The sequence below is a fragment of the Peromyscus californicus genome, unplaced genomic scaffold (assembly GCF_007827085.1).
Source record: "Peromyscus californicus insignis strain IS unplaced genomic scaffold, ASM782708v3 Scaffold_16__1_contigs__length_79575227, whole genome shotgun sequence".
Classification (NCBI taxonomy): domain Eukaryota; kingdom Metazoa; phylum Chordata; class Mammalia; order Rodentia; family Cricetidae; genus Peromyscus; species Peromyscus californicus.
In genome coordinates this window covers 17,334,300-17,361,528 of record NW_026294458.1, presented here as the reverse complement: position 1 = coordinate 17,361,528, position 27,229 = coordinate 17,334,300, and the positions used below count along the sequence as shown (strand labels likewise).

At 42.5% G+C, this 27,229-nt stretch overlaps 1 protein-coding gene across 4 annotated transcripts in view; it reads left to right on the top strand.

Moving 5' to 3' along the window:
* Positions 1-27,229, top strand: part of LOC128111977 (serine/threonine-protein kinase PAK 2) — a 63,465-nt gene that overhangs the window by 32,212 nt on the left and 4,024 nt on the right. For all 4 annotated transcript variants that reach the window (XM_052740583.1, XM_052740579.1, XM_052740580.1 and 1 more), the window contains 12 exons: positions 2,245-2,345; positions 4,138-4,285; positions 5,136-5,167; positions 6,075-6,182; positions 8,174-8,306; positions 11,417-11,480; positions 13,525-13,573; positions 14,359-14,471; positions 17,316-17,433; positions 21,287-21,386; positions 24,127-24,323; positions 26,732-26,869. In XM_052740583.1, the coding sequence (XP_052596543.1) occupies positions 2,245-2,345; positions 4,138-4,285; positions 5,136-5,167; positions 6,075-6,182; positions 8,174-8,306; positions 11,417-11,480; positions 13,525-13,573; positions 14,359-14,471; positions 17,316-17,433; positions 21,287-21,386; positions 24,127-24,323; positions 26,732-26,869 (1,301 nt within the window). The remainder of the gene's footprint in view (positions 1-2,244; positions 2,346-4,137; positions 4,286-5,135; positions 5,168-6,074; positions 6,183-8,173; positions 8,307-11,416; positions 11,481-13,524; positions 13,574-14,358; positions 14,472-17,315; positions 17,434-21,286; positions 21,387-24,126; positions 24,324-26,731; positions 26,870-27,229) is intronic.

The following is a 27,229-nucleotide window of genomic DNA, read 5'->3' as shown; positions in this document are numbered from 1 at the left end:
AAAACCCAACAACTTGGAGGTGTTGGGTGAGATTGCTGTACTGAACAACTTGCTCAGCTGAGATCCATTCGGGAGAGGTTTCAGAAGCCTACAATCTACAGTCTGAGGAAACAAGATCAGCTGAGGAGATGATGAATGAGCAAAACGTGACCTGAGAACACAAAAGAAGGTGCCGCCCAGCCACTGAACCAGATCACCAGAATCATAAGCCTACCCTACACCAACTGGGAACAGGTAAGCCTCCATCTTCAGACTGGCAGATCAGGTCTCTAGCCCCTAGGCCCTACCCATCGGAGTCCCAGGGACCAGACAGCTACCTTTCCCTGCTCCCCCATCAAAAAAAAAAAAAAAAAAAACCCCTACGAACCTAACAACCACTGGAGCCATAAGCCCACCTGCACCAGTTGGGAACAACTGCTCCCTGAGACAGAACCACTAACACTGATTGGACTAAGCTGCTCTGGGAGAAACAGAACCTAACAGCACCGATTTAACCAAGAATTCCTAGTGGACCAAGACTAACAATTAGAACAAGAGAGGCACCTTCAGACACAGACACTGCCTACTCCGAGCAGAGGAAGAGATGAGTAGATGCCAGTGCAAAAATACAGGCAACAACATAAAGACCTATATGACAACATCAGAACCTAGCGATTCTACACCTGCAAGACCTGAACATACCAAGGCAGAAGAAGCAGAAGAAATCAATCCTAAAAATGACTTTAAGAAGATGATAGAGGCCCTTAAAGAGGAAAAGAAAAACTCCCTTAAAGAGAAAATAAAAAATTCTCTTAAAGAAATGGAAGGAAAAAATAAAATAAAATTATCCAAATTAGGACATGCAAGCCTTTCCTTAGTTTACCACAGAACATTACTTTATAGAAAATTCTGTGATGCCTCAAAAATTTTAAAAATAGCCGGGTGGTGGTGGTGCACACCTTAAATCCTAGCACTAGGGATGCAGTGGCAGGGGGATCTCTGTGAATTCGAGGCCAGCCTGGTCTACAGAGTGAGTTCCAGGACAGCCAGGACTTTCACAAAGAAACCCCAGGGGCGGGGTTAAAAGTAAGTAGAAAAGATCAGTCCTGAAGAATGAGTTTTATTTTGTATTTCCTGGTGGGGCTGACCCAAAACTGCAAGCATGCTAGATGAGCACAAGCAACCTCTGAGCTGCATCCCAAACCCCAAAACTATCATTTTTAGTAGCATCAAAAATTAATAAGTCTTCCTGTGCGGAAGTATGATAAAGTAGTGGCAGAATCTGTATTCTGTCTCCCTATACCAGCAAACATTGCTGAGAGAAATTAAAGACCTAATTTATTGAGATTTGCTGTTGGTCAAGGATCAGAAGGCAAGGTGTCAATAAACTCTAAATAGATTTATAGATTAAATACAGTTCCTGTCACAGCCCTAGAAGGCTCTTTGTAGAAATTTAAAATATTCTTCATTTCTTAGAGTAATGTAGAGAACCTGAAATAATCCCAGCAGATTTGAAAAAAGTAAAAAAAAAAAAAAAAAAAAAAAAAGGACTTAGACTGTACTTTCAGTGTTTGTATAAAGATGACAGTAATCAAGGTACCAGGGTTGGCATAATGATAGACATGATTTGAAGAGAGCAGAGCATCCAGAAATAGACCCACAGGTTTAGGAGCTACAGGTTAGAGGAGGAGGACTGGTGGGGAGAAGGCATTGGTGTGTTTGAATTTGCAAAGGATGTTACAGTGATGTAGCAAGAGTGTTGAAAAAAAAATTTTTGCAGTGGAACCATAGGAAAGTTGGATAATATAAAGATGTTACATTTACTAACTATAAATAGTTATATATAAACTATAAAAGGAAAGTGTAAGCCATGTGTGGTGGCTCATGCGTTCAACCTTAATATCTATAGGTTGATACAGAAGAATTATCGTGAATTTGAGGCCAGTGTACACTGGAGAATAAGGCCCTGTCTCAGAAAAGCAAGTTGGAGGAGGAGGAGGGAGAGAAGGAGAACTTCAGCTTGCTCAAGTGGCCTCTATAAATGTGTCTGTGGAGGCACCTCCAGCAGGGTGCAGACTGTGTGTGTGTGTGTGTGTGTGTGCGTGCGCGCGCCAGTTTCCTATCAGCTATTGTTCCCAGTGGAAGATTCTTCTGCAATAACTTCATTCCTCACCAGTTTCAGGAAAAATACAAACACAATAACAAATGCCGTAATTAGCTCTGTTTAAAGAGATTATTTTCTCTCCCTACCCCCATGCCCTCTAGGAAGTAAAAAGAAAGAAAAAGAACGGCCAGAGATTTCTCCTCCATCTGATTTTGAACACACCATCCATGTTGGCTTTGACGCTGTTACTGGCGAGTTCACTGTAAGTTTACCTAAGTGAGGTTTGTTTTTGACAGTAAAACAGTGCTGAAGGGTTGCAGGGATTGTTCAGTGAAGAGAAGCACTTACTGTACAAGTGTGAGGACCCAAGTTTAAATCCCCAGAATGCACACAACACAATACAGAAGTAATTGTAGTACTCCTACAGTATGATGGGAGACTAGAGAATCTGAAGGCTCACAGGGCAGCTAGCGTGGTATATAAGTCGTAAAAACAAGAGACCTTGTCTCCAGGTGGAAGACAGTGATGTCTGAGATGACCCTGTGACCCCTGCAGATGTGTACACACTCAAGAAACTGAAAAGGGTACTCAAGCATCTTTAGTAAAGTTTGAAATCAGTTTTTCTCTCCTGTTTTTTGAGACAGGATTTTTATGTAGCCCAGGCTGGCCTCCTGTGAACTCGTTTTGTTTTTGAGACTGGTCTTGAACTCAGTCCTCCTGTTTCTGCCTTCCATGTGCTGGGGTGATAGCTATGGGCTAACATGACTGGTGTTGAGCTTTTCTATCCCATGTGATGATTAGTTTTTTTTCCTTTGTTATTGTTTGTTTAAAGCAAATTCTTGCTATGATCCCAGTAGAACCTGGAACTCTGAATCCTCCTAAGAGTGTGGGGTTACATGCTGACTATTATAACTAGCATTAGTTGTCAGTTCTTACTGTTTTATGTTTGTCCTAAAAATATTAGTAATTGGGGCTGGAGAGGTGGCTCAGAACTACATAAATGTAGGCAAAACATTCATATACATAAAATAACTGTTAGCTGTGTGGTGGTGGTGCACGCCTTTAATCCCAGCACTCAGGAGGCAAAGCCTAGTGGATCTCTGTGAGTTTGAGGCCAGCTTGGTCTACAGAGTGAGATCCAGGACAGGTACCAAAACTACATGGAGAAACCCTGTCTCAAAAAAAAAAAAAACCTTTAAATAAATTAGTAGTTGGATGACTTTTTTCTCTAGAGAGCTAAAACTATCAATTATAGTTACAAAAAAAACAGATACAGAGGAATGGACTTTTAGGGCTGAGTAATGGCTCAATTGACTCAGATGACCTGAGTTCAGGTCCCTAAAACTCAAAAGCCAGATGTTATGCTGTGATCCTGCACTCCCAGCCTACTTGTAACATTCTAGGTCAGTGGAAGACCCTATCTCAAACAAAAATGGGGAGCCACCTGAGGACTACACTAGAGTCTGTTTTTTGACCACATAGTCCTTTAAAAAAAAAACAAAACTATACTTTTGGCAGGATGTGGTGGTGTATACCTTTAATCCCAGCACTTAGGAGGCAGAGGCAGGCCTATCTCTGAATTGGAGGCCAGCCTAGTGTACAGAGTGAGTTCCAGGACAGCCAGAGAGAGCTACATGGAGAAATCTTATCTCAAAAAAACTATATATCTGTAATTCCAATACCAAAGCACCTAAGGGAAGTATTGTGAATTCCAGGCCAGGCTGAGCTGTATAGTTAAAACTTTGTTTAAAAACTAAATAGGGGCTGTAGAACTGCTTAGTAGTTAAGAGTACTTGTTCTTGCAGAGGACCTGGGTCCAATTCCTACACTCACATCTCAGTTCACAACCATCCATGACATGTGCTGTATAGACAGACATATATGTGGGCAAAACATTCATACATAAATCCAAAAAAAGAATAATACATTTTTTAGAAACTTTTTTTAGCGAAGCCTAAAATGTGTGTGTATTGGTTGGTTGTCCTTGGTCTATGAAAATGTTCTTTGTTAGAGCAGTTCACATCATAACTGACCTATGGATTACTTCTTGCTAGGGCATGCCAGAACAGTGGGCGAGGCTGCTGCAGACCTCCAACATCACCAAACTAGAGCAGAAGAAGAACCCTCAGGCTGTGCTGGACGTCCTGAAGTTCTACGACTCGAACACTGTGAAGCAGAAGTACCTGAGCTTCACTCCGCCTGGTAAGACGGCAGGGAGGAAGAGACGGGGCCAGCTGCTGTCCTCCTCCTGCATACATCTGCCTTCAGAGAGTGACGACGGGGGTCTCATCGTTTGCCAGAAATGGAGTAGGGCATGTTTTGGCTCTGTTTTTTCAATCTTTTCCTCTTTGGTGCTTTTAAATGACTGCCAGTGATAGAAGGCACAAAAGGTCTGAATTTATAGACAAGCTCGTGCTGGAGATGGTTATTGTTAGTGGGATAAAATGAAAGTTTTTATATAAATAAATGGCAGGCTTTGAAATGAAAAGTGTTTTTCTACTCAGCTGGGTGTGCTGAAAAACACCCTTAATTCCATCTGGGTGGCAGAGATAGGCAGATCTCTGTGAGTTCAAGGCCACTCTGGTCTACATTTTGAGCTCCACACCACCCTAAGATCCTGTCGTCGTCGTCCCCCAAAAAAATGGACTGGAAAAATGGCTCAGGATTAAGAGCACTTGTTGTTCTTAGAAGACCCAGGTTCAGTTCTCAGCACCCACACAGTGGCTCAGACCATTCCTAACTCCAGTTCCAAGAAATCCAGTGCCTTCTTCTGACCTCTGGGGCACCAGACATAGGTGATGCACACAGATGCATGAAGGCAAAACACTGGTGTACACAAAATAAATAAAATCTACATTTGGGGTGGGAGAGAAAGAAAGAACGACTAGCAGGGACTATATAGCAAATACCAGGCCAGCCAGAGCTACACAGCAAAACCCTCTCTGCCTTTTGTTTTGTTTTGTTGTTTGTTTGTTTGTTTGGTGGGCTTTTTGCTGGTCATATCCTAGTTTTCTCTTTCAAATTGGTAATATCTTTTCTGTTTCACATTTAGAGAAAGATGGCTTTCCTTCTGGAACACCAGCAGTAAGTTAATAATTTATTATAGTTTATGTTCTAATGTAGGTTACCTAAAACAAACCTTTTTATTTTGCTTGCTAAAATATAAAACAGTTAGATGTGATAACCCATGTCTCTAACCTCATCACTCAAGAAGCCAAGGTGGTGAACTCACTGTGAGTTTGAAGGACCATGTCTCAAAAGACATAACATTAGCCATCAGATAAATATCTGTGTAGTTTTTGTTTTTGTTTTAAGTTAGCTACTTGATTAGTTGAAGGAAAGAAGCCATATTAAGTAAGTAGGATTTGGGTGGGCACTTTAAAGCAACTAAACTTTATAAAGCCCTCCAGAGCAATTTAGCTACTTCTCCAGTGTTGCAGTATTGAACTTGAATATGGTGAACTGGGTGGCTTACTCTCTTCTCCCCAAACCTCCTATCACTACCATCCTGAGTATGATAAACTGTGGCACTTTCTAAGTAGCTAAAACATGCCCGCTCCTTTTCTTGCTTTATTAACCTGGATCTTTAATGCCTCAAAGTGAGGTTTGTGTCTCCAGCATCCGAGGACCTTTGCTTTTGTCCTGTGAGTAGATTGCTTCCTTACAGAGCACTGTGTGTGCTTATGTAAAGGACAGGAATAGTACTCCAGTATACTTGAGAGCCATGGATGTAGCTCAGTAGTAGAGCAGTTACACCATACACAGGCCTTGGGTTCAAGCCTTAGCAGAGCCGCCTCCCCACTAAAAATGATACTGACTGTATGTATTCATTTACTTTGTAATTGGTTGTATCAGATCCAGTGAAATTCATGTGTTTTTAAATGAACTGTTAAAGAAAGAAACTTTTAAAAATATTTTTAAAGGGGCGTCACATTTTAACCTTTTAATTTTTTTGGCTTATCCTCCTTTTTTGCTCCTGTGATGAGTGCAGCTGAATACCAAGGGATCAGAAACATCAGCAGCAGTGACAGAGGAAGACGATGATGATGAAGACGCTGCTCCTCCTGTCATTGCCCCTCGGCCAGATCATACGAAATCAGTGAGTGACTGACTGACGACCTGCACTGTGTGTTTTTAAAAACGTAGTCAAGATGCTTAAAGGCCCTCAAGCTTAAAATATTGTAGTACGGGCCAGGCCACGGTGGCACATGCCTTTAATCCCTGCATTCGGGAGGCAGAGCCAGGCGGATCTCTGTGAGTTCGAGGCCAGCCTGGTCTACAGAGTGAGATCCAGGACAGGCACCAAAACTACACAGAGAAACCCTGTCTCGAAAATATATATATATTAGTGTGGAGAAACTTGGTTATTTATCAAAACGTACTTTTTGGAGCTGATGGAGTGACTCGGCAGATAAAGGTGTTTACCACCAAGCCTGACAGTGTACATTCAATCCCCAGGACCCAAATGGTAGAGGGAGAAGTAGCTCCTACTACTTGTCCTCTGACCACCTGCTGCACATTATGATGCATGTGCATATACACACAATAAGTAAATTAAAACTAATAAAAACTACTTAGAAAAGTAATGTCTTGAGTAGGCGTGGTGGTGCCCATCCTAATCCCAGCATGATAGGTGGATCTCTGGGAGCTGGAGGCCACATTTTAGTGAGTTCCAGGCCAACTAGAGCTACATACTAAGACCCTGAACCTCATTTCTAAAAGCAAACAAAAAAGACAATTAACAGCTTCTTTAAAAGTTAAAGTACTTAGCTCACTGGGTTTTCCTTTTTTTTCCCTCTGTTCTAAAGATCTATTTTGTTAGCTTTCTCAATATAGATAGCTATTATATCTAAAACTAAATCATTGCTGTTCCCTGGGTTATATATTTGACCTTGCTCTCAGAGACTGTATGTTTATTCAAGAGGCATTTAGGAGTGAAATTACTTACTGACTAAGAGAATTTTTTTTTTTTTTTTTTTTTTTTTTTTTTTTTGGTTTTTCGAGACAGGGTTTCTCTGTGTAGCTTTGCGCCTTTCCTGGAACTCGCTTTGGAGACCAGGCTGGCCTCGAACTCACAAAGATCCGCCTGCCTCTGCCTCCCGAGTGCTGGGATTAAAGGCGTGCGCCACCACCGCCCGGCAATTTTAAGAGTAGGAGCCTTAGTGGTGCCAGCAGTGAGAACCCGTTCCCGGACTGTCCTTCCTGCTGTGATGAGGTAGAATGCAGTATGGTGCCTGTGCTGCCCGGGACTCCACTCCACTCAGCAGACAGAGCTGAGACTGATGCAGTGGTAGAGGACTGTTTTCTTTATGAGTCCAGGACTGGCTGGCTGAGAGGAAATGATCAATGTCGAGTTTGTGTAACTCACCTAGAGGGTGTGGTTCTAGTTATTTCAACACCAAGACTTATTCTTTTCTGTTACTAAGGTGTGTGTTACTAAGGTGTGCTTTTTATTTATTTATTATTTTTATTTTATGTGTGTGAATATTTTGCCTGGGTATATATCTGTGCACTACATTGTACCTGTTGCCTATGGAGGTCGGATAAGGGCATCATATCCTCTGGAACTGAGTTACAGATGGTTATGAGCAGCCATGTGGGTGCTGGGAATTGGACCTGGGTCCTTTGGAGAAGTAACTAGTGCTCTTAATCACTCAGCCATCTCTCTATCCCCACAAGTGTGCTTCTTTTCATTACATTGTTCTCAGTACTTTAGATATAGCCACACTGGAATTTCATGGACCTATTTTGCTAGATACTTTCAAAACACATACATGCTGTGACCAAAAAAAGTTAAACATTGTTTTCCTGGTTACTTGTTGTGGGGAGGTAAAAGGGTCTTACAGTAGCTCAAAGTGTCTGTCCTTTGACTTCCTGTATCTGCCTCCAGAGTGCTAGGCTTACAGACATGCGTCACCATGCCTGGCAGTTATGTGTTTGTTGTGTGAATATACTGTCCCATTCTTCAAAACTGTAGGAAAGATAACTTAGTTTTGCTATTTTAAAAAAAAAAAAATGCATTTTCTGCTACTAAGACCATCTGAAAATGTTTTTTTTCTCAAGTCTCAACAGTGAACTATATTTCTACAGATTTACACACGGTCTGTTATCGACCCTATTCCTGCTCCAGTTGGTGATTCTAATGTTGACAGTGGTGCCAAGTCTTCAGACAAACAGAAAAAGAAAGCCAAGATGACAGATGAAGAGATTATGGAGAAATTAAGTATGCAGTCTATATTTTCCTAAAAATATTTGGCCCAGAGCTGGGGATAACTGCTGCCCAGGGGAAGCATTTGCTTAGTGTGTGTAAAACCCTTGGTCCCTGCCAGCCACATCCAAAGGACATAGTTTAAAACCCTGTCAAAGGGGCTTGTATGCAGCTTCTCAATACAAACCTATAAAAATGTCCCTTGTGTGCTGGTGAGATGGCTCAGTGGGAAAGGACACTTGCCACCAAGCCTGATGACTGAGTTCGATCCCTAGCGTCCACATGGAGGAAGGAGAGAACCGACCACCCCAAATTTTCTGACTTCTGTGTATGCAGACACATGCATGCACCCACACATATACATACATACTAAACAAAAAAGAAACATAAAGTGTTCCTAAAGAATGTGACTTTCTGTAATATGTATCAGCATACAGTATGTAGAGGGTTCTTTTTCTTTCCTTATAGTCTACCATTGTTGGCTTAGGTCAAGCATTAAAAGGTAACAATAGTATCTGTTGACAAATCTACAGCAGCTCCACAGAGCACTGACCTAGGAGTCAAGGAAAGATTCCCTGTAGCTAGTTATTGCTTTTATTCCTCAACACTTTCAAGTACGAACCTGCTTTTACCCCAGCAGTTTGTGGAAATACATAATGTCCTTCTCTTTGGCAAGCTGCTCCTTTCAAACACTAGACCAGGACAGTGGCTGCCACCATTTAGTCATGACCTCTAGTTACCTGCCCCTTTGCCGAAGTTCTTTTCAGTGTCTCACTGGGGCCTTGGCTTTGTGTTTATAGCTTGGAGCGGTGCAGTACTTAGGTAGATTATAACTTTGCTTCATCTAGTCATGTCTTGCCTTAAGCAGCTGACAATGCTGAGTCATTTTCTCCTGTTTTGACTTAATAGTAAATATGAGTTTAAGATTTTTTTCCAATTTCTTGAATTTAATATTTATTTCTTAGTATATTGAAGTTTTTTCAAAATACTTAGTTTTTCTGGGCAGTGGTGGTGCAAGCCTTTAATCCCAGCTCTCGGGAGGCAGAGGCAGGGGGATCAACCAGCCTGGTCTACAGAGTGAGTTCCAGGACAGCCAAGGCTACACAGAGAAACCCTGTCTTAAAACAAAACAAAACAAAACAAAAGGTGAAAGATGGACTGGAAGAGTTTGAAAGGCATTTAAGGGTCTTTCAGTTAGCTTTTTACTCATTTATTATTTCTGATAGTAAGTCTTTCACAGCTTATCAAAGTCATAGATGGTCATGGTGGCTTTTACCTGTAATCTCAGCATTTAGGAAGTTGAGCCAGGAGTATTGGTGTGAGTTCAAAGCTAGCCTGGACCACATATTAGGTTCTGGATTAGCCAAGGCTATCTCAATCAATTAAGAAAAGGGCTGGGGGTGGAGCTGAGCTGGTAGAGTGCTTACCTAGCATGCCCTGTTGTATAATGGGTTCACATGGATCCATGGAAAGAAATACTGGGCACCTGAAGGATAAACTTTTATCCTTTCCAGCTGCAGGGTGAATTCGCCCCTAAGGACTGAATCACCCTTGCTCAGCAAAGGGCCCTTTTATTGTTACACAAATTACACCTTTAACAAGTCAATTTCCATATACCAAAGTCTTTGATCTAAGCCCCCCAGAGGGATAATGCCAAATGCAAATTCTCAGTAACAGTACCACAGTTTTCTGGGTTGTTAGTAAGTTTGCATAGGAAAATTCTCAGATAAGACTTCAAATAGAAGGTATGGAGCCGGGGTGCAATCACAAAAGGCAGATCAAAGCCAGGTACTAATACTCTAGTTTCAAACTGGTTATAGCTTTGTGGGAATTCTCCCATCAATGCCCTAAGATGTTTGATCTCCAGCACTACATAAATGGGACAGGATGGTGCATACTTGCATCCCAGCATCTGTGAGGTAGAAGCAAGAGGGTCAAAAGTTTAAGATCATCCTCAACTACTTAGTAAGTTCAAGACTAGCCTGTGATACAGGAGCCTGGGTTTTGGTTTTGTTTTTACACACACGCGCGCGCGCGCACACACACACACACACACACACACACACACACACACACACACACACACACACACACTATACCCCCTGCATCCTGAGAACCCCATGAGTTTCAGGCTGACTGAGATAGTTGGTTATACTAAAATGTCTTTTTTGTTTGTTTGGTTTTGTTTTTTGAGATAGGATTTCTCTGTGTAGTCCTGGCTGTTCTGGCACTCAGTCTGTAGACCAGGCTGACCTCAGAGATTTGCCTGCCTCTGCCTCCTGAGTGCTGGATTTAAAGGCGTGTACCACCACTGCCTGGCAAATGTCATGATTTTTTTGGGGGGGTGGGTTCGAGACAGGGTTTCTTTATATAGCTTTGGAGTCTGTCCTGGAACTTGCTTTGTAGACCAGGTTGGCCTCGAACTCACAGAGATCCGCCTGGCTCTGCCTCCCGAGTGTTGGGATTAAAGGCGTACGTCACCACCACCTGGCTAAATGTCGTGATTTTTAAGAAAGTGATTAAAATGTCTAACCTGGTCTAACCAGTGAAGGCAAACATCTTTAATCCCAGCACTCAGGAGGCAGAGGCAGGTGGATCTTTGAATCCGAGGCCAGCCAGGTCTACAGAAGTGAGTTCCAGGACGGCCAGACCTACACAGAGAAACCTTGTGTGTGTGTGTGGGGGGGGGGGGGGGTCTAACCCAATGGAGAAGAGTGTCACCACCTTTTATTGCTTATTTTTCTTGGTTTCTTTTCAACTTTAAAATTTTATGTGTATTGAGTGTTTTGCCTATATGTATGTATATGCATCACGTGTATGCCTAGTGCCAGCAGAGGTCAGGAGTGGATATTAGATCCCCTGGAACTGGAGTTATGGGTGTATGTAAGCTATTATGCGGGTGCTGGAAACTGAACCCAGGTCCCATGGTTTTAACTGTTGAGACATTTCTCCAGCCCCTGCTTATTTTTCTTCAGTATTGATTGTTTAAAGCAAATTATTTTTTGAAACTTCGTGTATGGAAAAGCACCTTTATAATCAGTGCAGATTATTAAAAGGAATAATTACCAAATTTTATTTACATTTAGTTTGCTTGACTGGCTTCTAATTTTGTTTGTTTAAAATAGGAACTATTGTGAGCATAGGTGATCCTAAGAAAAAATACACAAGATATGAAAAAATTGGACAAGGGTAAGTTTGAGTCTGTTGATTTCATATTCAGTCCTCCTAGGTATACAGAATCTTCCCTCATACACTGAGTACTTAACTATTCTGGGTGTTACTTGGGAACTTGTGTAAATACATAACACAGTTGTGTGTCGAGACTGTTACAGCAGCACTGTACTTCTGAGTTGGGTATAATGATACATACTTGTAACCCTGTCACTTGAGACGCTGGGGTAGGATTGCTACAGATTGGAGGCCAGCCTGAGCCCATAATAAGACCCTGTCTCAAAAAATAAAAGTAATCCAGCACTGGTTAATAGTAACTTTATGTTGTCTATCCTCCCTCCTCCCTCCTCCCTCCTCCCTCCTCCCTCCTCCCTCCTCCCTCCTCCTCTTTCTCTCAACCTGTTCTCCCCTTCACTTCCTCCATCATCGTCTTCCATAGGGACCTATGTATATGTAGCCCAGGCTGGCCCCACACCCACTGTGTAATCCAAGTCTTAGTGATCCTCCATCCTTAGCTTCCCTGGTGCTAGGACTAAAAGTGTATGTCACCATGTGTGGCTTTCATTGCTTTTTCCCGTAGGTGATGAGGGATCAGATAGGTAGAAAGATTACATATATAATGTATTTTAAAGATAATTAAAATATTTATTGCAGGCTATTGGCAGTAAAAGAAAAAATCTTTAAGTCAAGTATTGAGTTTTTGGTTTTTCGTTTTGTTTCCTCTTCCAATCTTAATTTAACATGGATTTTAATAACAAAAAAATTGAAAGTCACTGTTTTCAGTGCTGGAGATTAAATGTAGAGCCTTGTGCCTGCCAGGCAAGGGTTCTACTACTGAGCTCCATCTCCAGCCTTTTTTATGTTTGTACTTTTGAATAATAATAATTAATTAATTACATAGTAATGATGATGAATGAATAAGAATAATGCTTACGCATATGAATGACAATCACTAATCCAGTGTTGATATTGAAGAGAAATTCTTGAAACAGAACTTTGTGAAGTTTAAAAATGAAGTCAAGTATATTTTCTTCAGAAACATATCCATGTCTTTTTTGCAATTAGAAGTCCAGAAACATGTTTAGGAGTGGTACATGTCAAACCCAGAATACACACAGAACGCAGGCCAGTAGGTCCTGTTACAAAGGGTAGAAAGGCAGCCTTCAAGTTTTGTCATAGTTTATTGTTTGATTTTGTTGTTTGGTTTGAATTTTGCTTTCTTTCTTTTTTTTTTTTTTTAAATTTTTTTTTGATTTATTTATTTACTTATGTATGCAGTGTTCTGCCTGCATGTATGCCTGCAGGCCACAGAGGGCACCAGATTTCATTACAGATGGTTGTGAGCCACCATGTGGTTGCTGGGAATTGAACTCAGGACCTCTGGAAGAATAGTCAGTGCTCTTAACCTCTGAGCCATCTCTCCAGCCCGAATTTTGCTTTCTTGAGACAAACTCTGTAAAGCCCAAACTAGCATTGAGCCAGCATCACCCTCCTGCCTTAAACTCCTGAGTAAGGGCTCATAGACATATGCACCCTGGCTTACTTATTCATAGGAGTGGTTTGTGTTGTTTTTCCCTTGGGGGTTTTTGTTTGTTTAGTTGGTTGGTTGGTTTTTGTTGTTATTTTGGTTTGTTTTTTTTTTATTGTTGTTGGTTTGGTTTTTTTTGTTGTTGTTGTTTATTGTATGACAGGATCTTTCTACCTAGCCCTGGCTGTCCTGGAACTCATTATGTAGACCAGGCTGGCCTCAAACCCACTGAGATCTGCCTGTCTCTGCCTCCTGAGTGCTGGGATTGAAGGTGTGGGACACCATGCCCTGCCACTTCTTTGTTTCTTAAGCATAGAAGTAGATTTGTGAGTGTATGCTGTTCTCTTCTTTTTCTTCCCTTATATTTTTATAGTTCTGAAATATTTCCTGGGTAAGTTTTGGCCACAAGGATTGTCTTTTTGTCTTTCCCCTCTTTTTGTTTTAGAAGTCTTGAGTCTTAAGATGTTAAATAACTTTTCAGTTGTTTACAGTGTTGGAATAGTGTGAATGGTGTAACTGTCTTTTCTCCTCCAGGGCTTCTGGCACCGTTTTTACTGCGACTGATGTGGCACTGGGACAAGAGGTAGCTACTGTTCCATCGGCTCTTTGTGTAGGGAGAAGGGGTCAGGGTGGAACCGTGCTGTGGGTACACGGGGCTTGTGTGCTTTCGTGTGCATAAATGTGTAGCAGCCAGAGGCTGTCCTCACCAAATAAGTGAGACTGGCTGATCAGGGACCTAGGGGGTCTGCCTCTGTGGACTTCCCAAGCACTGGATTTATAAATCCGTGCCCCCACAGCAGGTTTGGGGACAGGAATGCAGATCTTTGTCCTGGGAAGTGCTTTAGCAGCTGAGCTATCGTCCCAGCCCTAGAATGTATTGTAAGAGTTGATCTGTCAGTCATGTTAGGGGAATGAAGAATGTATGTATTCACTGTCATAAATAAGGAAATGTTTTAAAAATATTTGCCAGTTTAGAATTTTAAACAATAATTCCTGGTATAGACTGACCTTAGTTGGTTAGTAAACTTGAAGATAAATCTAGGGTCAGTGAGATAGCTCAGCAGGTAAAGTCACTCACCACCCTGAGTTCGTTCCCTCTGGTTTCAGCATGTGCAATATGGCACATGCATAACCACACACATAAAACAAACAAAATGCCATTTTAAAAACAAATTCAAATATAATTTAGAATCTGTATCACAAAAACATTGTGCATAGGCAGCATACATGTAAAAACATCATGCATGAGTAAGTTACAGTCTCACTGTGTGAGGTATACATATTTAAATAACTTGCCAATTGGTGCTTGTAACTTTGTCAGAGAATTAGGAATGCTGTTTTGATGTTTCAAATATCTTTTTATTATAGGTTGCTATTAAGCAGATTAATTTACAGAAACAACCAAAGAAGGAATTGATCATTAATGAAATTCTGGTGATGAAAGAATTAAAGAATCCCAACATAGTTAACTTCTTGGACAGGTAAATATGAATATGTTCTTTAAAATTGAGATCAACTTGGGTAGTGATTCATGACTGTAATTCCAACATTGGAGAGCTGAGACAGGAGGATGGAAGAGTTCAGGGCAAGCCTAATTAGGCCCTGTCTTAAAAAGGAGAATGAATGAAGGAAAGTAAGAAATGAGAAAAAGAGGCTGGAGAAATGATTTGTGCTCTTGCTGAGCACTTACTGCTCTTGGGGAGGACCCAGCACCCACATGGTAACTTAGAACTGCCTGTAACTCCACTTCAGAGGATCCATGCCCTGTTTTGGCCTCTGCTAACACTCACATAGTGCACATAAACTCACTGTGGCAAACATACACAGGTAAATTACATAGATAAATCTTAAAACAAAAAATTAATGAGCAAAGAAACAAACATGCACTGGGATAAAAGTGGACATTTAGGGCTGGAGAGAGGGCCGAGCAATTAAGAGCTCTTGCTGCCTTCTAGAGGACCCAGGGTTGGCTTCCAGCACCCACATAATGGCTCATACCCACCGTGACTCTGGTCTAGGGCAGTCAGCTCCCTCTTCCAGTCTCTGTAGACATACAGCATTTGAGATTGAAATACCAATGCTGAAAAGGAAGCCAGAGAGGGAGGGCAGAAAGGTGAAAACGCGCACACTGCAGAGGGCCTTTTCTGAAAGCATCTCACTGGGCAGGGGAGAGGACATCTCAGTGAAGGGCTCTGCTGGTGGAGCTTGTCGTCACTGAGATGAGCAGAGCAGAAACATGAGGAAATGGCTGCCTGGGATTCGTGCTGTGGTCTGTCGCAGAGATGATTAGCCACAGGTTTCCAGCTGTGAGATTAGTTGTTATTTTATGTAACCCAGGAGGAAAGCCTCAAGCCTGTGGTGGGCCTGCTTTGGCCTCTCAGGAAGCTGGGGTCAGAGCATGTGTCCCCATGGCCAGACAGTTTTTATTACAGGTGTTACTTTTCATGTTTCCATTTCAAGTTGCTGTCAAAAGATCTCTGAGCTTAGCTATTGTGCTAAACAACAAATAAAGGGCAAAATATAAAATTGTGTGTGTTACAACTGGTTTTCTTTACAGATTTATTTATTTTTATGTGCATTGGTGTTTTGCCTACATATATGTCTGTGAGGGTGCCAGATCCCCTGGAACTGGAGTTAAAGACAGCTGCCATTCGGATGCAGGGAATTGAACCTGGGTCCTCTGGAAGAGCAGCCAGTGCTCTTAACCACTGAGCCATCTCTCTGGCCCTACAACTGATTTTTTTTTTTTTAAAAGAATCTCATTTACTTAAGTGAATGACCACCTAGGTTGTATTAGATAGTAAGACTTTAGTGAATGATAACAGATTGTATTAGATATAGTATTTAGTGAATGATAGCATAGTTTGCATTAGATATAATAGATTGCAGATGATTTTGTTCTATATTTAAATTTGCTTAGACTTTGACCCTTATTTGTAAGGACTTTATTCAAAGAAACAAAATTTTCAGATCCATTTCCTTGCTTGCTTTTTGAAATCTTTTTTGTTTTTTGAAATTCTGATATTACCTGTGCCTTCTCCTTTTAAGAATTTTTTAATTATGTGAATGCGTGTGCCTGCTTGTCTATGTGCACTGCTTCGGATGGTGGTGTCTAGAGAGGCCAGAAGAGGGAGGGTCGGAGCCTAGAACTGGGTAGAGAGGTTTGGAGCCTCCTGGTGTGAGTCCTCTGGAAAGACAGCTTCTCTTAACACTCCAGCCACCCATTTTTGCTTTTTTGAACTATCAATTTCACAGAGCTAGAGAGATGGCTCAGTGGTTAGGAGCACTGGCTGCTCTTCCAGAGGACCTGGGTTCAGTTCTCAGCACCCACATGGCAGCTCACATGTCTCTAATGCCAGTCTCAGGGGCTCCAGCACCCTCTTCTTGCCTCTAGGCATGTTGATTGGTACTCACACACATGCACAGACAAAACACCCATATGCATAAATTAATTTAAAATTTTTTAAAAATAAAATATTGTTCCCATCAGCACAACATGAAAGCTTAGACCAAGCCTAGGCTTTGGGGTTACTGGTTGGCTGAGGATATGTCAATTTCTATATGTGTGACCTCGGATGAGTCACTGAACATTTCCAGATCTCCCACTTGTTCGTTCCCCCTCTCACACACATACGGGGGTTGGGGGTCTCGTTTTTTCTTTTTGTTTGTTTTTTGTTTTTTTTTTTTTGAGACAGGGTTTTTGAACTTGCAGCTCCCTACCTCAGTGGCTACCATGCCTAGCTTGCCCCAATCAAATGATTCTTTTTTTTAAAGCAATTATATTGGATTATTCTAATTGCAATAACATATTTATACACTCTGACAATGTGGGAAAACTATAACTTTAAAATGATTCTGAAACATTTTTGTTTTCTGGCTTTCATTTGTTTTGTTTGAGACAGTGTCTTATCTATAGCTCTTGTGGCCTCCAATTCAGGGCCATCTTCCTATCTGCTTCTTGAGTGTTGGGATTGTAGATTGCTACCAGCTAAGGACATCTTAAATTTTTGTTTGTTTGATTGTTTTGTTTTTTCATACGGGGTCTCATTATGTAGCTCTGGCTGTTCAGAAACTCACTATGTAGACCACGCTGGTCAAACTCACAGAGATCCAGTGCTGGGACTAAAGGTGTGCACCACTCTGCCCAGCTGAGAACATCTAAATCTGTGCTGCTGTTGTACCTATCTAGTGCTCTTCCTAGTTCTCAAACTGTTGGCTCTTTGCTTTTGTTGTTAATATGCTTGGCATTTTAATTCCTCAGTGCAGAGAGCCATGTTCTTAGAAAAAATAAAAACCCACGTGTATTTTGTATGTTCTGTTTTCAGTTACCTGGTAGGAGATGAGTTGTTTGTGGTAATGGAGTACCTTGCTGGTGGGTCCCTCACTGATGTTGTAACAGAAACCTGCATGGACGAAGCACAGATTGCAGCTGTGTGCAGAGAGGTGGGTCTGCGTCCTTTGGATGTTAGAGTGCATACTTAGCAAGGATGAAGAAAAGGATTTTTTTGTGTATGTGCAGAGACTTTTTCTCTGTATACTTTTTATGTGTTCTTTTTTTTGCAAGTTCTTCCTCTATTATTTCATCCCAGATAAGAGCTTCAATCCTGCTGGGCATGGGGATGCATAGGGAGAGCTCTATAAATGTGAGGCCAGCCAGGACTGCATAGTGAGACCCTGTCTCCAATAAAAACAAAAAGGGAAAAAAAAAAAAAAAGAACTTTAGCCCTTTCCTTCCTTTGGAACATAATTTGGGGACAAAACATGGTCCTGTGAGGTATAGAAGTCACAGGCAGACTTTAGCAGTGTGATCATCATCTAGATAGGAAAATAGAATACCATTAAAAGTGTGTGAATCAAAGCTGGGTGGTGGTGGCGCACGCCTTTAATCCCAGCACTTGGGAAGCAGAGCCAGGCAGATCTCTGTGAGCTCGAGGCCAGCCTGGGCTACAGAGTGAGATCCAGGACAGACACCAAAACTACACAGAGAAACCCTGTCTCCAAACACAAAAACATACAAAAATGTGTGAGTCAGTAGTAGAAACTAGAACCAGTGTGACAAACAAGATGTATATGCTTAAGTATCTGTGCGATGCCCTTGGCTTTAGTAAGACCACTGAAGGTGATGAACCTAGTTATTTTCTTGTATACATATATTTTAAATTTTTATTACATTTTTACTTGTATGTATGTGCATATGGGTGGGCATGTGCATACCATGACACATACATGGAAGTCAGAGGACAACTTGTGGAGGTTTGTGCTAAGTTCATAGGACTATTTTGTGTTCTCTGTGGTTTGTCTTTAGCCTTCAGCAATGTACAGTGATACAAATGTGAACTGGAAAGGTTGCAGATAGGAGGTCTTTCTTTTTCGGCTTTTACCAAAGGTATTTAAAACCCAATTCTTAGAAAATATCAACTGCTGCTCTGTGAGATAGGGCCTCCTGTGGTCCTGGCTGGCCTCAAGCAATATGCAGGAGGATGACTTCATTGTGGTACTCCTAGGTGCTGGAATTACAGGCGTGCACCGCTGTGCCTGGTGTCACACAGAGCTCTTTAATAGTTCCAAATAGCACACATCCTTTAACGAGTACATTGGGTCACTTAAAAGCTGGCTAAAATTTACAAATTTGTGTTTCGTTGGTTTTTCTAGCAGTTCTGCTCAGTTGATCCAACAGTTTTAGAAGTTCTGTTATCTACCTGGAGAAATGGCTCAGCAGTTAAGAGCACCTGGCTGCTCTTCCACAGGTCCTGAGTTCAATTCCCAGCAACCACTTGGTGGCTCACAACCTCTTCTGGCCCACAGGCACACATGCAGACAGAATACTGTATACTCAATAAATAAAGTTTTGTTACCCATTCACTTTGATTTTCTTTCTGTGCCAGAATTTTAGAACTGTGACAGATTTGTAAATTGTATAAATATTTCCCTACCCTTTATCCTTCCCAAGAACCTGATTAGGTGTACTGACACAGATCTATCTCCCCAACTTAAATGAACAGTTCATAACCAGGCATGGTGATACACCTTTAATCCCAGCACTTGGGAGGCAGAGGCAGGTGGATCTCTAAGTACAAGGACAGCCAAAGCTACACAAGAGACCCTGTCTCAAAAAGCCAGAGGGGGGGGGGGGGGCAGTAGTTGAGATTTTGGAATAAGATTTTTAGTTGTTGAAAATGGTATACAAATTTTGATCTACTCTGATGGGAATAATAAAAAATACAACTGAGTTTTCTCAGTTTTACAATTCAGTCTCCTTTTATGTTTAGAAACACTAGACCAGAGTTTTGTGTGAGATTTTGTGTATTGTATTTTGTGTGGGGGGGTGTTTGGGCTGCACGTTTGCCTGTGTACTGTATGCATGCAGTACCCAAGGAGGCCAGGAGAGGGCATTGGGACTGGAGTTAGAGTTGTGAGCTACTGTGAACCCAGGTTCCCTGGGAAAGTGGCCAGTGCTTTTAGTGGCTGAGCCATCTCTCTAATCCCCCGAAAATCTCATTTTCCGTTTAAGGAAAGGAGAAACTTAGTCTTTATACTCAATGCTTTCTGGTATGAGGCATCAGAGGAAAGGTATTTTTTTTTAAATTCATTTATTTTTACTTTTATGTGCATTGGTTTTTGCCTGTGTGTATGTCTGTGTGAGGATGTTGGATCCTGGAGTTACAGACACTTGTGAGCTGCTCTGTGGGTGCTGGGAACTGAACCTACATCCTCTGGAAGAACAGTCAGGCTCTTAACTGCTGAGCCGTCTCTACAGCCTCGGAAAGTTACTCTTTTATACTAAGGATTCTTTATTTCGTTTTTGCGGTGCTGGCGTTGAACCCCAGAGCCTCATGCATGCTGGTGCTGTGCCACTGAGCCCTGCCACCGCCCTCTCCTTTCATCAGGCTGTGGATACAGTTTGATAGGAACTCCACCATGACAGTATGAGGACGTCTGCTTAGACCACATTGAAGCCTTGAACAAATCCTAACTACTTATTCTGTAGTTAAAACCAAGACTCTGGGGTAGCTCAGGTTCTAGTAGGAATAATCACAAATACACTCTGTTTGTGTGGGTGACAAGATCTTACTATGTAGCTCTGCCTAGCCTTACAGAAATCCTCCTTCCTCTGCCTCCTAAATGCTGGGATTAAAGGTGTGCACCCCCATTGTTATACCTGGTCACAAGTCCACTTAAGGTTGAGATCATTTCTCAAAAATCTGTGTGTGCTTACCAAGTGCGGTGCAGTCTTAGACATTTAAACCTGAAAAGGCCTAGAAGTTATATAGGCCCAGTCTTCATTTTATAAGTGAGCCACTGAAAACTACGTTTTGAAAATCAGTGAGAAGTGGAGCTTGGAAAGATGGCTCAGTGGTTAAAAATGCTTCCTGCTCTTCCAGGGAGCTGGAGTTTAGTTTCCAGCACCAATGTCTGGCAACTCTCAACTGCCTGTAATTCCTGCTTCAGGGGATCCCATTCCCTCTTCTGGCCTCCAAAAGCATTGAACCCAGGTACACAGCTATCCCCACACATAATCAAAGATCAGTGAGGAGAAACAGTCTCCAGGTACGGTGCCTTGCACCTGCAGTCCTAGTACTTTGTGAGACTGAGGCAGCAGGTTTACGAGGAGCTCCAAGCCAACATGGGGTACAGAACAAAAACCCTCCCCCCAAAAAAAGCAGTGACCAAGCAAACAGATGAGGCATTAGTTAATAAGCCTAACGTAATGGCCCATCCCTGTAATCCCAGCACTGTGGAAGTAGAGGCAGGAGGATCAGGACTTCTGATCATTTTTCACTATACAATAGCGTTCAAGGGCGGACAATGGAAGAATATCTTGGGTTGTTTTGTTTGTTTGTTTGTTTTTTAGGCTATTTACTTATTTGTCAGAGGCAGGGTTTGTCCGTGTAGCCCTAGCTGTCCTGGAACTCTGTAGACCAGGCTGGACTCAAAATTCAGAGATCCATCTACCTACGCCTCCTGAGTGCTTGATTAAAGGCATGCGCCACCACCAGCCTTCTTTTTTAAAGCAGTGTTGCTTTGTACAACTCAACCTGGGCTATCCTGGAGCTCTCCATTCTTCTCCTTCAGCCTCCCAGTGCTGAGAATACAGCCATGTTTCATCATGCCCAGCCAAAGTTGTAGCTTTTGTTTGTTTTTCTTGACTTTGCAGGTAAAAGGATATCTTTTCTCTCCAGATATTAAATCTTGGAGGGCCTCCTACTGGGCAGGGCAGTGCTCAGACCCTTGCACTGTATGTGACCTCCCTTGGACTTGTTGGGTTGTTTTATTGATAGGTGTTCTCTGTATTCAGTGTTTACAGGCCTTGGAGTTTTTACATGCTAATCAAGTGATCCACAGAGACATCAAAAGTGACAACGTGCTCTTGGGAATGGAAGGCTCAGTTAAACTTAGTGAGTAGCAATGAAGTGACGTTTTAATGTATCTGTAGTTTACTGTCTGAAGGGTGGGTGACTTGTTAAATGTGCATTGTGAACTGGACAACTTGTGTTTATCTTACTACTTGATGAGTATTTTGCGCAAATTACTTGATGTGTCTTTGTTTTTTGTGTTTTGTTTTGTTTTTTCATATGAACAATAGGGAAAATACTAATGTTGGGAATTATTTTTGGAGATTAAAATAAAACAAAATGATATGCAGAGGACTGATATCTGGGCTACCCTGATAGGATTCTGTTTTGTAGGAAATGTGACTGGGTGTAATTGTTGGCGTATTTTTCTCAGCCTGCCCCTTCACCCTCATAGAGTGTTTGGAGACAGCCTAATCGGAGAAAGACTGTGTGACCTTGACCTCAGAGTGACATGGAACAGTCTCCTTTCCTAAAACCTTATCTGTCCGACACAGGAAGTCATGAACCAGCCAGACTTTTTCCAGGGCCACAGTCCAAACTACATCCCCTGGAGGACCACTTTCAAAACTCAAAGCATTATCTTGAATCAAGAAACCAAAAGCTTTTTTATTTTAAATCTCATCTGCTAAAAGGGCCTTCTCCCCTCCCCACCCCCTTCTCTTAGCCACACTCTCTAAAGTGTTATTTGATAATCAAGTGGTCGAAACACTTGTTATTCTTTTGCATTGGGGCTTGCTCTATAGCCTGGACTGGCTGTAAAGTCACTACACAGCCCAGGCTGACTGAACCTGCAGAAGCCCTGCCTTTTGCCTCCCAAGTGCTGAGGGCACAGGTGTGCCACCACACCCAGTTTTATGCAGTTTAGGACTAAACCCAGAGTACCAAACTGTGCCTCCCCCCCCCCCACCCCTCACCCCCATGTTTTTGAGACAGTATCATGTATCTCATCTGGCCTCAAGCTATATATGTATTCATCTTATAAATATGAGACCCTATCTTCACAAAGCCAGAAATAAAGCCAGGTGTGATGACACAACCTTTCATTCCAGTGAGTTCCAGGCCAGTCTTGTCTATACAGTAAGACTATCCCAACACACCTTTAATCCCAGCACTCAGGAGGCAGAGGTAGTTGGATTTCTTGAGTTCAAGGCCAGTCTGGTCTACAGAGCAAGTTCCAGGACAGCCTGGACTGTTACACAGAGAAACCCTGTTTTTTTTTGTTTGTTTGTTTGTTTGTTTTTAAAAAAAGTTATAGACTAAAAAAAACAAGCAGTTCTTTGATAGTTTTTATACATAATAACAGTAAAGTCTAAGGGTAACAAGGCCACTTGCTGACAGGTTATGTAAGGAGTCACATGGTAGTGCATCCCTATCATCTCAGCACTCAGAAGGCTGTTGGGAGTCTCACAAATTCATTTGGGGGGATTTGTTTTTGTTGTTGTTTTGAGACAGGATCTCACCACTTAGCTGTGGCTGTCCTGGCACTCACTGTATGAACAGGCTAGCCTCAAACTCACAGAGATGGACTTGCCTCTGGCTCCCTATCGATTGCTGAGATTAAGAGGCATGCACCACCTTGACTGGCCTTCAAGGTCATTCCTGACTACATCTTGAGTTCAAAGCCGGCCTAGGCTACCTGAAACCCAGTCTGAATAAAATCTAAAAAATTAGCCGGGCGGTGGTGGCTCACGCCTTTAATCCCAGCACTCGGGAGGCAGAGCCAGGCGGATCTCTGTGAGTTCGAGGCCAGCCTGGGCTACCAAGTGAGTTCCAGGAAAAGGCGCAAAGCTACACAGAGAAACCCTGTCTCGAAAAACCAAAAAAAAAAAAAAAAAAAAAAAAATCTAAAAAATTAGGAGTTAAATGGGTTTAACAACAGAAGAAACAAATTTATAAGTTCTCATCCCAGCTAGTGTAGTATCAGGTACTACAGTAGGCATCTTGTTCTTTAAGCGTAAATGAGACAGTTAAGTGTGGACTTTTTCTAGGCCTTCTGCTGAGTTGGATGCATAATGAATCTAGCTCTGGCTGTTTTATTAAAATTTCAATTCCTGCTGGCCAAGTGGTTCAGCCAGTAAAGGTTTTGCTATCAAACATGACAGCCTGAGTTCAGTTCCCAGAACCCACATGGTTAGAGAAAATGAACTCTTGAATATTGTCCTCTGAATTCCCACGTGATCTATGACACATGCACCCTACATACACAAAATAAATGTTAAAAGAAAGTATTAAGAAACAGTAGCCAACCAAAAAAAGAAAGAAATGTAGCTTCCATGTCTTGAACATTGCCAGGTTTAATCACTGCATTTAGGTTTTTGGATTTGTTTGTTTTGGATTTTCGAGACAGGATTTCTCTGTGTAGCCCTGGCTGTCCTGAAACTCACTCTGTAGACCATTTGGCCTTGAACTCATAGAGATCTGCCTGCCTCTGCCTCCTGAGTGCTGGGTTAAAATGCATGCGCCACCACCATCTGGCTCACTGCATTTAGTTTTATTGTTCACTTTGGATAATTTTTTTTTACCACTTTCAATTTTAACTCTGTAGAAAAGAATTAGTTATTCAGAAGAAAAAGACCTGATACTGTGTATGTTGTTGTCAAAAGTAAATGTGAAAATTATTAGTAAATAACATCCTCAAATTTTAAACTTACTGTTCTGCTTTATTTTCAAATTCTTTGCAAAGAGGAAGGTGGATGATGAGGGTGCAGCCACGTCTGCTGAGGGGGACAGATGGAAGTATCCCTTGAAGCCAATAACCCTGGTGCTTTGCTTTCTTCCGTAGCTGACTTTGGCTTCTGTGCCCAGATCACCCCTGAGCAGAGCAAACGCAGTACTATGGTTGGAACGCCATACTGGATGGCACCAGAGGTGGTTACACGGAAAGCCTATGGCCCCAAAGTTGACATATGGTCTCTGGGCATCATGGCTATTGAGATGGTTGAGGGAGAGCCTCCATACCTCAATGAAAATCCTCTGAGGGTAAGACCAGTGAGATGCTAGCCTTATTGTAAGGAAAAACCTCGCTTTTTCTTTAAAAAGGTTTTGCATTTCTTTCTTTCTTTGAGTGTGTGTGTGTGTGTGCGCGCGCGCGCCACAGTACGTGTTGGAGGTCAGAGGACAACTGGTGGGGATGGTTTCTCCTCTTAACTCAGGCTGTCAGACTTGGCAGGGGGTGTCTTCACAGGGAGCCATCACTCAAGGCCAGGAGGAAGTCCTTTTCTTCAACAAACTGGGTACTTGGCTTATGTCAACCATTAGACAAGAATTTAGAATATGGTTGATGAGATCTAATCTCTTTCTCTGTATACAATAAAAATTGTATTGCCTCTGAGTTACAGAGTAGAGAGTTCAAAAGTCTATAGATTTGGGGTAGTGAGTCATACAGTTTTGTTAATGTGAATGGAATTGCTTTTCTACAGAGTTGAAGTACCCTAGATAGTTGGGTTTTTCCTTCTTGTTGTGTGTGGGGGGTGGGGGTGGGGGCTGCTTTATAGCTGAAGATGACCATGAGTTTCTGATTTTCCTACCTCTACCTCCCAAGCACTAGACATGCAGATGTATACCACTACCACCCAGTTTTATGTGATGCTGAGAACTGAACCCATGGCATCATGCATGCTAAACACTGTCAATTGAGCCACATCCCCAGCCCATTAGGTGCCTTTTCCTACACATTTAGGTACCCTGGGTATAGCAAGGTTATCACCAATGAATCTTGGCTCCTAAGTCCCAAGGATGAGGAAAGTTAGTTCTCTGAGGTAAGATGCCCAAATGGTAATGTTAAAGCCTATATTCAAACAAAAGAGTAGACTGCACTGAGTGCTCCAGCAGCTGAGAGGATGGACTCTACCTCTCTCTCCAACCTTTACATTTCCTAACAGTAGCTCAGGCCTCTAATGTGGTACCAAGAGGCTGAGGCAGGAGGATGGCCACAAGTTTGAAGCCAGTCTCAGCTATATCTTGAGTAGCCAGGGCTACAAAGCCAAGGTCCTGTCTCAAGGGACAAGGAGAGGGTCAGGGGAGATGGCTCAACAGTTAAGAGCACTGGCTGCTTTTGCAGAGGACCTTGACTTTAGTCCAGGAGGCAGAGGCCGGTAGCTCTCTGTGAGTTCAAGTCTGCCTGGTCTACAGAGTGAGTTCTAGGATAGCCAGGGTTACACAGAGAAATCCTGTCTCGAAACCTCCCCCTAAACTCCCAACATAAATAAATAAATAAATAACAGGAAGGAGACTAAATGGAGTGGGGGGGGGGGGTCTTGTTTGGAAGATTCTTGATTGGAAGCACTAAGAACCTATATGAGGTAGTAAGTGGTGTTTTTACTTTATTTGGGTTGTTTTGTGTGTCCAGCCTGGCCTAGAACTTGCTATGCATAGACCAAGTAAACCTCCTGCCTCTGCATCTGGAATGCTGAGATTCCATGCCTAGTGTAAGCAGATGTCAGGTTTAAGGGATGTCAGCCAGAATGGTTTTGCCTTTTCTTTTTGGTTTTTCAAAACAGTGTTTCTCTGTGTAACAGCCCTAGCTGTTCTGGAACTCTAGACCAGGTTGGCCCCCACAGCAAAGCGCTTGTCTAACAAGCACGAGGCCCTGGGTTCTATCCCCACTATGCACCCACACACACAAAAAGGGCATGATGGACACTGGGAAGATCAGTGGAACCTGGGTTAGAATTGCTGGCATTGGCCTGGCAACGGTGGCGGCAGTGGTGCACACCTTTAATCCCAGCACACGGGAGGCAGAGCCAGGCAGATCTCTGAGTTCAAGGCCAGCCTGGCACCAAAACTACACGGAGAAACCCTGTCTCAAAAAAACCTAGATAGATAGATAGATAGATAGATAGATAGATAGATAGATAGATAGATAGATCGATAGATAATGAATGAATGAATGAATGAATGAATGAATAGTTGCTAGTGTTGGGGTACTAAGAGTGAAAAAGACGAGCTGTGGAGTAAATGAGTTAGTGCAGTTACTAGTCCTGGTGAAGAGAGTGTGTGCCCATAAACATACATCTGAGGAAGCGTCAGGGGAGAAAGGGTCAGGGAATGTGGTGTGCTTCTCTATGGCTACAGAAATCACCACAGATTAGGAGTAACATTAGAGATTGCAGTGTAAAGAGCTATAGTGAAGAAGTGAGGAGGAGGAGGAGCCTGGAGTCCCTGGATGTTGAAACAAAGATCCATACACCATCAGAGCATGAGTTAGGAGGTGGATGGTGAAGGTCTCAGAGCAGTGGGGAGCCAGAAGCCCTCAGCCTGTAGTGCCTGAGTTGTGGGAAAGAAGACAGCTGCCCCTGGAGAGCACAGGGCGACCGGCCAGAGGATGAAGCTTGATGCACTGTCACTTTGTGAGTGACTTTAATATGCCAGAATCTTCTATGTTTTAGGCTTTGTACCTGATAGCAACAAATGGAACTCCTGAACTTCAGAATCCAGAGAAACTTTCCCCAATATTTCGGGATTTCTTAAACCGGTGTTTGGAGATGGATGTGGAGAAGAGGGGTTCAGCCAAAGAACTGTTACAGGTAAATTTGGTGAAGGTAACTTTTGGGGGATGGACTTCATAGTGTCGGCGTCTCCCTATTCACTGGCTACATGTCCGGCAGGTCCCCCACAGCAGGCTTTCATTTCTAGCAATGAAGTTTTTTAAAAACTTAACTGTGGTGGCCGGGCAGTGCTGCCGCACGCCTTTACTCCCAACACTCGGGAGGCAGAGGCAGTGGGTCTCCGTGAGTTTGAGGCCAACCTGGTCTACAGAGTGAGTTTCAGGACAGGCACCAAAACTACACAGAGAAACCCTGTCTCTAAAAACAAAATATTTAGCGTGTGTGTGTGTGTGTGTGTGTGTGTGTGTGTGTGTGTGTGTGTGTGTGTGTGTGTGTCTC